This window comes from Bidens hawaiensis, unplaced genomic scaffold, assembly GCF_021521415.1.
Source record: "Bidens hawaiensis isolate Kalapana, Puna unplaced genomic scaffold, B.hawaiensis_p1.1 tig00017340_1, whole genome shotgun sequence".
NCBI classification, from domain to species: Eukaryota; Viridiplantae; Streptophyta; class Magnoliopsida; order Asterales; family Asteraceae; genus Bidens; species Bidens hawaiensis.
Genome location: NW_027492621.1, coordinates 118203 through 130233, shown reverse-complemented (window position 1 = coordinate 130233; position 12031 = coordinate 118203). Strand labels below are relative to the sequence as shown.

Genomic DNA, 12031 nt, shown 5'->3' with positions numbered 1-12031 from the left:
CGAAAGATCTGATCAGAGATACGACAGCTCACTGATACAGTATGGCGAGCAGCATGCTCCTGTACTGTATCACTATTAGCCGCTGCCTACTCACCAACTAATGTCATACCACGTGCGTAGCCGGCAGTTGGTAGAAAGGGAATAGTGTGCAGCAGGCCTGGTCACTATCAGCCACTGCCTGCCCACCAACTACCAGCAGGGCACGTGCGTAGGCTACTGTTGATGAACAGGAACACTGTTGCAGCCGGCCATACCTCCTTGGAAACCTACCTTCGGCTATAAATACCCCAAATGGTATGACCATCTGATCTTATCTGGTATTATCCAATAACATTACATTATCATATTATCATCATAATATACCTGATATCTGCTCTAGCAATCTCTTAATATACTTTTATATTTAAAGAGCAATCTAGTCTGATTCTCACGCCGGAGGGTGGTCACAAGGAGGAACCCCCCCCCCTTCTCAGTGACGAGCTCACGGTGTCTGTTTTGCAGGTTATCAGAAGAACCATCTTCCAAGGGTCTAATCCCTCGTGGGAAACAGCTATCCAACCCCCAGGTTACCAGTAATCTGTCCGGGGTCCGGTTAGTGTTTCTTCAATCAATTACAGAGATCGGGCGGGAGTCCATAAAAGTGAAAGTGCACATAAACTGATCAAGAATGCAGCCTCAATAAATGTACACATTTATCCAACAGATTTTGAGATGTTCTTTTAATATATATAATAATATTTTTAATAATGCAATTACCCTTAATATTCTAGCGAGCTTTTGTGAGACGGGATACTGACAACTATCTATATTGATTTTGACGTTCCATACCTGACTAACCCAGAAAACACCATCAAGTAGGAAACTCACGATTGTGAAAAACCCCATTAAGTTAGTTTCGAACGCTAAACTTTAAGATTCCAAGCCTTAAACATTGTTATTTTTTTTATATAATTTAAGATTGCATATATAGCCTAAATTCTTTAATATATATTTTTAAAGTACTTTTTTTATCCTTAAACTTAACACACATACACACACACTAGAAGAGTGCCCACACGATACAACAAAAAACAACACTTCGTGATTTATAATATTATATTTGAAAAAAAGACAATAGTCAATTAACTAAAAACTCAACACAATTATTTTTAAATTTTTAGATAACAAATATGAAATATAAAAAGCACGGTTATAATGGTGTAAGTTTCCTTTTCAATAAAGGACGTGCAAAAAAAAATATTGACGTTTAGAAAGAAACCTACTTGACGAAAATCCTTTTCTCATATGTTTAAACAGGAAAAAAAATAATTTATTGTAGACTTTTAAGGGTATTTTTTTTAAAGAAATCAATAAATTTACTTCACAATATATAAAAATAGCATAGGAAACAAGGATGATTAATGTCACATGGGAGAAGTTAAGGGATGATTGATCTTTACATGAAAATATGTTTAGAGGGACTTTTACTACAATCATACCAAGAAGGTTGAACCTAGGTCGGGTTTGTAATTTGTGACTTGTCTAAAATATGTCCAGATAAAATAAATAATATATTTTTCTGAACAACTAAATTTTTATATTGCATTGCCGGGTCTCTAACATTTTACTTCACACCCTAACCATTTTACATCTCATCAATACGAGAAATGCAAAAAATATTATAGTGCATGCATACATAAAACTTTTAAGAACTTCATCAAAACAATAAAAACTATTCATAATAAACTTTTTATATGTTATTTTGAAGTTGATATTTTTATTTTCTTCATATGCATTAAAATCCCCAGACGACACGTACCGATAACTACATCACATTTCCTCTCTTTTTTCCATTTACGTCACCAAAAGCTTGACAATATTTATCTATAAATTCAAGTATAAACCCAACCACAATATACAAAACAACACAAGTTTGAATTGGGTTCATCAATGGCTGCCACTCCTGGTTTTCTCACAGATTGGCCATGGAAACCACTTGGAAGCTTCAAGGTACAAATCCTTTATTTGACACCATCAACCCTTTACTTCATGAATGCTTTGTTACTTGTACATCCAAAAACTATTTCAAATCTACAAGTAGTATGCAATTTTTAAATATGTGTTTGTTTTTATTTATTCAAAGTTTAAGAATATGCGGTGTTGTTGTTAACTGGTTTAACGGGGTCGGGTTGAATCCTAAAATCTTATAAATTCATGATGGAAGGATCTAGAGACAACTTATTTTCTTTTCTTTTTTTCTTTTAAACGTGTTTCCAAGATTTAAGTCCTCTCCATTTTGTTAAAGGGCAGTCATTACTACTACTTTAGCCATTGCAACAGCCCATTTGGGAGCGAGCGTTAACCTGTTTAACTTAAAAGTTTTAATCACCGTTAAACCAGATAGCCCTAACCTTGTAAAACTCACCAATTTGGACCACATTTGTGTTTGTATTGAACTAAAACTAATTCGAACTCGTTTTGACTAAACATAAACCTGAGAGTTCATGTCAAGCTTGTGTCATGTTTGAGTTGTATTAGAAATTCACATCCCTAGTTATTTATCATGTAGAGTGGGTTAATTAAGTAATCACTTTCAAATAAACTCTTTTAATGCTTGTACTATTTAGATGTAGTACTCCATTAACAATTTTATTATTTTATTTTATGTCATGATTGAAGTATGTGGTATTGGCTCCATGGGTAGGGAAGAGCATCTACGACTTTGTGACTTATGCAAGCATGAGAGATTCAACGGCTATTCTCGTTCTTCCTTTACTCATGACGAGAATGCTTCATAATCAAATTTGGATTTCCTTCTCTCGATACAAGACCGCAAAAGGCCAAAACCGAATCGTTGACAAGACTATTGAGTTAGAACAAGTTGATCGTGAAAGAGATTGGTTCATCTCTCCTCCCTCCCTTATACTTGATAACGTTAGAAGTCAAGTTTTTAGAATACATTTTTAAAACCAACTTTAAAAAGTAATCAACAAGTCTTTTTTTATTTTTATTAAACTTAGCTTAGAGTCATAAGAAGTTTATAGAATATTATTTAAAAAACCAATTAACTAATGCATAGTTAAATAAAATTCGAAATTTCATACATAGATCAACTTCACCCATTTTTAATTATTAATATTTAAGTATAATAGAAAATAAACATTTTTAAGTATAACTTTTTTTAATCTATGCTTCTATACACCATGTAAATCTAAAGCTTACTAGGGGTGTTCATATGTTCAACTTTACTCATTTCACTTTATTTGGTATAAAGGTTTTTTTTTCCCAAAGAAACGAAATAACCATCATTTGTTATCGGGTTGGTTGCCCGATAAGATTTAAGTAAAATTGTTACCGGATTAGCCAGACAACAAAACTTAGATACCTATTGAATGTTGTTCGATTTATTTGGTTTGCACCGAATTCAAACTCTTAGAGCCGAAAATCAAAATTTTGGTTTCAGTCTAAAAATAAAACTGAAAACCGAATATGATATCCGTTACGATTACTAATAATTTAGGTTTAGTTAGCTTGCAATCGAATATTGAACACCTTTACTATTTATATAAGTTTTATCTTTACGTAACACTTTCTTTAATATAATAATCATGCTATTTATAAAATAAAAATACATAACTTGTCTTTTTCAGGGATGACCAGATAATATTCAATGGGCTATTGAACTATTTGGCAAATTACTATATGGAAGAGGCTAGACGCTTACCCGTGTGGAGGTTGGATGGGATCATTATTATTATTGTGCTCCATGTTGGCCCGATAGAATTCTTATATTATTGGCTTCATAGAGCTCTTCACCACCATTTCCTCTACAATCGCTATCATTCTCATCACCATTCCTCCATAGTCACCGAGCCAATCACTTGTAAACTTCTCTCCTTTCTCTAAATAAAAATATATAGATATCTAAATATACTATATTAGTAATACGTTTATGTAAGCATATGGAACAACCGTTTACGAAAGCTAGAAATATAATCATCTAGTACACAATGCACAACAACTTGAGGCACAATTGTTTATTGAACAAGTTACGTATTATGATCATTTAGTGCAACGTATTTTAATCGCAGCTGTGATTCATCCATTTGCGGAACACATTTCATATTTTGCATTGTTTGCGATCCCATTGATGACAACAGTCGTGAGTGGTACGGCATCTGTGGTTGCGGTTATGGGGTACGTGACATTTATTGATTTGATGAATAACATGGGCCATTGCAACTTTGAGTTCATTCCAAGATCACTCTTTGCTATGTTCCCTCCTCTCAAGTACATCATGTATACCCCATCGTAAGTCACACTCCTTCGGCTTTAATTGGACTTATCCTCTATCTATCCTACTGCTATACTTAAATTGTATCCTTGGTTTTAAAAGCGCGTGGTGCTCTGATGCATGGTGCACAATTTTTTATTTTGTGATGTGTGCCCATCGTAAGTGAGACGTTTGTTATTAAAAAATAATAGTAAAAGATTATTTATGGATAATATTATAATAAGTTCTTAACTTTTAAACACTAAAAATTGCATAATTTTCATCATATCTAGGCAGATTTGTTCATTTGATGGTCTAATTTGTTTTGATTCTCAAACTCATTGTCAATCGATGGTCTAATTTGTTCAAATATTGTTCAACTAAATAATATTTAGTATTGACTACATCACATGTGCATCATGGAATCGCATCACGCACATTATGCGCTGCTGATACACACATTTTATTACCTAGACCGTTTCGAGTTAAAAGTGCTTTTATGCTTTCCATCGTAGGTACCACTCTTTACACCATACTCAGTTTCGAACAAACTACTCGCTTTTCATGCCATTCTATGACTACTTGTATGGCACAATGGACAAATCTACAGAGACATTGTATGAGAAGTCGCTCCAACGAAAGGAAGAATCACCAAATGTTGTTTATCTAACACATCTAACAACACTTGACTCGATCTATCACATGAGGCTCGGGTTTGCCTCCTTGGCTTCTAAACCACACACTTCCTCCAAGTGGTACTTGTGGATTCTATCACCCGTCACGGTGTTGTCTATGTTGATCACACAGGTTTACGGAAAAACATTCACCGTCGAAAGAAATGTCTTTAAAACGCTCAAATTACAAACTTGGGCCATATCGAAATACATGATACAAGTATGCCTATCGATTATTTATTTATCAATTTTTTCCTTATCTTTTATTATTTAGATTTTTTTGTTTGAATTTATTTGTAGTACTCAATGGAAAGGCAAAGACAGAGCATCAATGGCCTAATTGAGGAAGCTATACTAGAAGCTGATGCAAAGGGTGTGAAGGCTTTCTGTCTTGGTCTGCTTAATCAGGCTACTACACAAATTTTTATTAGAAGATATCAATTCCGTGTTACTCAAAAGTTGCAAGTGTTCGTGTTACGCCTAGGCCCAAGGCATAAAATAGTGTATGATTGAGACCGGGCTGGCTCAATGAATGTGGAGGCCTAAATCGAAATAAGATTTTGAGGCCTTTTTATGACAATTGTTAAGAAAAAAAATTGTACAAAAAAAATTATTTAGTACAGGTTTTGAACTCATGACATATATATATTTTAGTAACAACCAAGCATACCATTACACTACTACATTATTTTGAATTTAATTTTCCCATTATAATATATTTATATATATATATATTTTTACTTGGAAGTATTAATTAAGTGTGGGCCTAAAGCCCTAACTTGTTTTCACCGGCCCTCGGGCCGGCCCTGATTGAGACAAACAAAAATATGTAATGCTATAGAAAATAGAATAGATTAGTAATAATCATAGAAAATTAGATCTAAAACAAGTTAAAAAGAAAGTGTAGCTTGTGCCTCACCTAGAGAATGGTCCTCGCCTCGTCTATATGCAGTAGTATCACTAGGTGTGCGCATCGTGTTGTTGTTTTGACTACAATATACAATTAATAATGGTATAATACAAACTTTTCGGATGAAATAACTATTCCCTTGAAGAACTTAGAATTCCCAACCTTTTGTTTCCAATTGCTAGTTTTTCCAACTGAAATAGTGTGTCACCTAGGCACAAGACGTAAAGAAAAACGTTTACGTACACCTAGAGGAAGGTCCTTGTCTTGCCTCTACTCTAGTGCGGACCTTAGATAAAAAAGATATTAGTGTATACTATACCCAAAAATCACGATTGCCTCCGTAAAATTTTGTTTGTCCCTGATTTGGCACCCATGAAAAAAAAATCCTTGGCCTATCACTGTGTCTATCTTAACGTGCACTCGCTTTCCATGGTTTGTGCATTTTTTACTACATTGTAAACTCATATGTAACAACACGGTTCCCAACTGAAATAACTATATATTCTATTGAAAATTTCCATCCTTTTTCATTTTAACTGCTAGCTTTTCCAAATGACCGAACGTGTCGCCTAGGCACATGATGATGCTCTTGAAGGATTAAATCCTCGTTGTTGACTATATTCTACTCATTAGATTATATAAGATGGGTCACAATTCTAGTTGGTTGGGTTTGTTTGATACCACCTTTTCTATTGTTTATAAGACTTATTTATCTATTTAGTTACTTTTTTGGTTTTGACGCTTAAATTGAGTATAGTTTTGTAATCTTTTAGGGGGAGGAATTGAATAACAGTGGGGAGTTATTCATAAGAAGAAACCCAAAACTAAAAGTGAAGTTGGTGGATGGGAGTAGTTTAGCAGTTGCAGTAGTCGTAAACAGCATTCCAAGAGGGACCACACAAGTTGTCATTAGGGGAAAATTCAATAAGATTGCTTCCTACCTTGCTTTAGCTCTATGTCAAAAGGGCATCCAGGTAATTTCACTTACCAATATCACAAATGCTATAAACGAAAATATGGACTATGATATGTTACAAAATGGAAGTCTAGACCCTAAAAACATTATCTTGTGTTACATAGGTTGCCCTAACTCAAGAGAAGGATTATGAGATGTTGAAATCCAAGCTTAAATCTTTTGATGACCATGAGAAGCTGGTCTTTTCAAGCGTTTACACTCAAAAGGTAGCAATCAGCGTACACATTGAAAAAAAGCACTAAAATCTTAAGAAAAGAAACATGAAAGATACCACAAATGAGTGCTTACAACTAGGCCTATTCAATCGAGCCAGTAAGTTCGGCTCAGCTTGTAATCACCTTATCAAACTTCTAAATAAGCTCAAATGCGACACATACTAAACTTGAGCCAACTCGACCAAATAACTTGAAATGTCTAACAGGCAACTCTCATAAACTAAAAATTTCTACTAGTTGATTTCAAGCAAACTACGATCCACGAGCTATTCTCTACTTGCAACATTCAAAGAGAAGTTAATTTGGTTATAGCTTATATTTCTTTTTGTTTGTTTTGGGTGATTTGTGAAGACATGGTTGGTGGGAGAAGGACTAAGCAAAGAAGAACAAAAGAAGGCATCAAAAGGAACCCTAATTATTCCTTACTCTCAGTTTCCTCCAAAGAAAGTGCGCAAAGATTGCTTTTACTACACCAAACCTTCAATGCTCATTCCCAAACATCTTGAGAATGTTGATTCTTGTGAGGTTAGACTTCATTTAACTTAATTTTGGTCTTCATGGTTGAGCCATTTAACTTGATAATGCTAAACTTTGGTGTATTTAACAGAATTGGTTGCCAAGAAGGGTGATGAGTGCGTGGAGAATTGCAGGGATACTTCATGGGGTTAGAAGGCTGGAATGTGAACGCGTGTGGGAATGAAGTTTATAACGTCGAAAAAGTTTGGGACGCCAATATTCGACATGGGTTTAGCCCTATCATGAAATCATGCACTTAATCTATGTGTTTATGTTTCAGTGTTTACTTAAGACTTCAAATTTTTAAATAAGGGTGTGCGTGCTTGCTTTGTTGTTTCCTGGTCTGGAATTATGTAAACGGTGTGATGCTAAACACCTGAAGGAAGTCCATGAATTCTATCCAAAAAGCCAATTCTATATGGTGACTAATGTCAAGTCATAATACTGCAGTTGCTATTAGTTTCAAGTGAATATATAATATGTTGTCCTATAGTGTTGAGCCCTATTTTGTTGATCAATCTTTTGTATTATTTAGTGTTGTTAATGCTACTATTATGTAGCTTTCGTTTACCTTGTAATAATGTCTGGGCTTGGCCCATGTAAACAAAGCCCTTTAAGGGCACATAAATGAAAACAAGCATGACATGTCTCCTATTATAAATAGTGGAGTCATGCCCATACAACTTAACATTTAACAAAAACCTTATCTACTTTCTCACCAACTCTCACATCTACTATCTCTTTCTTTCCTTTCTAGGAAATAAACCGAACACACTCAAGATCCGAGATCTCAATTACACTGAAACCGCTTCCTGCAAATGGGTAGTTTCGACGTCATTGTTGGCATGGATTGGCTCTATCTAAATCTTGCCGAAGTTGTGTGTTTCGAGAAATTTCTTCATATACATCTCAACGACGCTAGAACTCTTAACGTTTTCGGTGATTTGCCTACCTGTAAGCTTAACCTCATATCTTTTTTCAAACTCAATGTTACTTGCATAAGAAGTATGCTCTCGTCTCGTGGTGGAAAAAGATTATGTCAAGAAGAAGCTCCAAGATATTCCGGTTGTGCACGATTTTCCCGATGTCTTTCCTGATGACGTTTCTGTACCTCCTCCTATTTTCCAAGTCGAATTTCATATTGACCTTGTACCCAGAGAAAATCTAGTAGCCAAAGCACCTTATTGTCTTACATCATCTGAATTGCAAGAACTTTCAAATCAACTACAAGAACTCTCGGACAAAGGTTTTATTCGCCCAAGTTCTTCTCCATGGGACGTACCATAATTTTTTGTGAAAAATAAATATGGCTCTTTTTGCATGTGTATTGATTATCTTGAGCTCAATAAACTCAAAATCAAGAACCGTTATCCGCTTCCTCGCATCAATGATCTTTTCGATCAGCTTCAGGGAGCCGATTGCTTCTTGTTGCTAGACTTTCGCTATCTAGTCAAAAACAACAATAATCAGGGATCCTAATCACCTTAAACTAGTTAGGGTAAGTAAGATGTCGAACCACGAGGAGTATGTGGTTAGTGTAACATGTAATCAATTTATAATATTATAATGTAGCAGTCGAGTGCTGATCTCACTAGCAATGATTTGAGTTTAGAATTAAACAAACAAGTAATCAAGTTTAAGACAATTAACAAGAACAAATTACACCCGAAGTTCAAGCATGTAAATAACAACAATCTCCTTGAAATCAGACAAAATGGAGACAAAGAAATCAGATCAGCAATGATTTGATTTTGGTTTGATTTGCAATGGAGACAAAATGGAGACAAAATGATTTGACAAAGAAATCAAAATGGAGATCAGCACTCAAATCATTGCTGATCTGACAAAGAAATCAAAACGGAGACAAAACGGGTTCTGATTTCTTTGATTTGACACACCAAAATGATTTGGTGTGTTAGCAATGATTTGGTGTGTCAAATCATTGGTTTCTTTGCAAATCATTGGTGTTTCAAATCAAAATAGAGACAAAGAAATCAAATCATTGCTGATCTGACAAAGAAATCAGACAAAATGGAGACAAAATGGGTTTGATTTTACATGCTTGAACTTCAGAACCAAATGTTCAAACATATTATATATTCACCTGAAATCAAATCATTGCAAAATCAAATCATTGCTGAAATCAGAACCAAAATCAAATCAGAACCAGAATCTGCCGAGCTAACCGTTCGATTTCTGGCTCGTAAATCAGTGGAGACCGTCTCCCTGAATGGCGGGTGTGCATAAACCTGCTACCTACACAAATAACACACCCCGCGTAAAATGGGAAAATAAAACTACACTAAAAATAAAATGAAAACTAAATTAAACTAAGTTAAACAAAGAAATCAATTAACACTAAAACACTAAGCGCACTAACTACCCGGCAACGACGCCATTTTGATGACCGTCGCTAGAGTCATGCAAAAACCTAATTAACCTAAGTAGCTATGGTAAGTCAGGTATCATATCCACGAGGAGTATGTGGTCAGTGTAACATGTAATTAATTTCTAAAATTATGAAGTAGCTATTAAGAGTGCTGATCACACTAGCAATGATTTCGTTTTTAATGTCAAACAAGCAAATATTTTAAAGTTCAAACAATTCACAAAAGCAAATCACACACGGGGTTCAAGCATGTAACAAACAGTAATCTCATGTCATTTAACATATTAATTATTAATAATCAAATCTGGTTAATCAACTAGTTAAACCTTAGGCATCAACAATCGCTAACACACGGCACTGGTTATCAAACGGTCCTGCTAGTGTGACTCAACTAAGGGTAATTGTATGCTTTATCACATCCAAACTAATTAATATAATCCTATGAACACGTATCACAGCAACTGCAAACTAATCGTTCTGATCGAAATAAACCTAAACCGACTAAGTGCACAATAATACCAAACATCAATGTTCATAGATCGACGATCAATAATTACAAATATTTAGTTATTAAAACATGAGAAAAACTGAACAAGTACAATACTCTACACCCCGGGTATGACTCGAGGAAACTAGCCACTCATGGTGATGATTTGGTCTTCACTCAATGTTTGTTAGGCCATCTATATGGATTGAATAGTGAATCAATAATAATATGGATTTGATGACCCTTTTTTTCCTTTTCTTGTTGACCTGGATGTCGTCTGCCTTTTTCTCCTAAACTCCCCACCGTCCGTTTTTCTTTCACGTAATGTTTTCTTTCTTTTGTCTCTTGTAGCACACACATGGGCTAAAGCCAAATTGGCCCATGTTGAATTCATTCATCGAGCCCCATAATAACTTTATTTTAGTGCAAATGTGCAAAGTATATCATTGCACCTTTTGATTTCCACAAGAGTCACGTATAACTTTAAGAACTGACCACCAAATTTAATTCACCATAAATTATCTTATTATTATTATTATTAAACCCTAAATCGTGTGCGCATTGAACCCGATCTTCCTTAGACTCCAAAGCGTGCTCATAAACGTCTACAATTAGTATCTTTAATGCTCAATGACCTGAAATACAAAACCATGCTTGAAGCATCATAGTTCAAACAATAAACTCAATAAAACTACATAATTAACATATATAAATACATGATTTATATTCAACCATCATAACACCACGGCGATGTTTGCCTTTTCAAATGGCCCAAATTCATACTGATATACAAATTGCCGTGCATGATAATAACACAAGCTCCAAGATCTAAAAGTGCATGATCGGTTTTTAAATCCCCAAATTTGAATTGATAAAGTGGCACTCCCGGTTCTTGGAGTTTACTTGGGATAGTATTTTCTCCACCCCTCCATCCATTGTGTTGGTCAATTTTCCATTAAAACATTTATCAGAAGAAAAATTTTCACAAAAAGATGTTTCATTTGTCTTTAGTTCTAATTTATTTTGGAAAATTGTATCATTTTGACCATCACAATCACTTTTATCGCTAACATCTTCCACCACCCCCCTCAACAAACTGTGGCGGTGAATCAATTTCAAAACTAGAAATTGCAAAATTAGGTAAAATACTTACCGCATTGATGTGCACATTGTTTCCCTTCTTAGAGCTTGAGCAAAAATGTTGTGGGTTGGTTGTGGCGTCACTTGAAAGTTGGCCCGCATTTTTCTATAATTTTGCCACATTGAAGGCTAACTGACCAATCTATTTATCCATGGCTGCTGAAGATTTATCTCTTAGCTCGAGCTTTTAAGTATCTTTTTATGCATCTATCACAAAAAAAAACATCTAATTTTGAGTGCATGGACTCGTCTGAGTTACTCGAGGACCCATTCTGTTGGTCCTAATTCTGACCACCTGATGAACTGTTACCCCGGAAACCGTCTCTGTTATACTCCCGGCTGCTATTCTGATTATACGGGCCCTGCTGATAACCGCATTAGAGGTAATTACCTTGCTGTCAGTTTTGACTGGAACCTTGAAAATTTGGTGGATGAGTGAAAAGTCAGTTTTCTTTATTAAAGGTTTGTTTTG

The 12031-nt window shown here is 35.0% G+C and overlaps 1 protein-coding gene and 1 pseudogene across 2 annotated transcripts; both read left to right on the top strand.

Annotated features, from left to right (window-relative positions):
* Nucleotides 1-1771: 1771 nt before the first annotated feature.
* On the top strand, nucleotides 1772-7845 carry LOC143553604 (very-long-chain aldehyde decarbonylase CER1-like; annotated as a pseudogene). The gene is made up of 10 exons (XR_013138855.1): nucleotides 1772-1989; nucleotides 2659-2879; nucleotides 3630-3862; nucleotides 4071-4290; nucleotides 4768-5146; nucleotides 5227-5334; nucleotides 6610-6810; nucleotides 6917-7018; nucleotides 7379-7552; nucleotides 7635-7845. The product of XR_013138855.1 is annotated as a very-long-chain aldehyde decarbonylase CER1-like (transcript).
* A 516-nt stretch (nucleotides 7846-8361) lies between these two features.
* On the top strand, nucleotides 8362-8830 carry LOC143553584 (uncharacterized). Its single transcript, XM_077043551.1, has 2 exons — nucleotides 8362-8497; nucleotides 8550-8830. The coding sequence occupies exons 1-2, from the start codon at nucleotides 8362-8364 to the stop codon at nucleotides 8828-8830; spliced, it is 417 nt and encodes a 138-aa protein (XP_076899666.1).
* Nucleotides 8831-12031: the final 3201 nt, after the last annotated feature.

Bases quoted from the DNA above. Each gene is read 5' to 3' on its own strand.
- LOC143553584 (XM_077043551.1), top strand. From the start codon at position 8,362: ATGGGTAGTTTCGACGTCATTGTTGGCATGGATTGGCTCTATCTAAAT. The intron at 8,498-8,549 runs GTAAGCTTAACC...TTGCATAAGAAG, and splicing joins TTTCGGTGATTTGCCTACCT to TATGCTCTCGTCTCGTGGTG.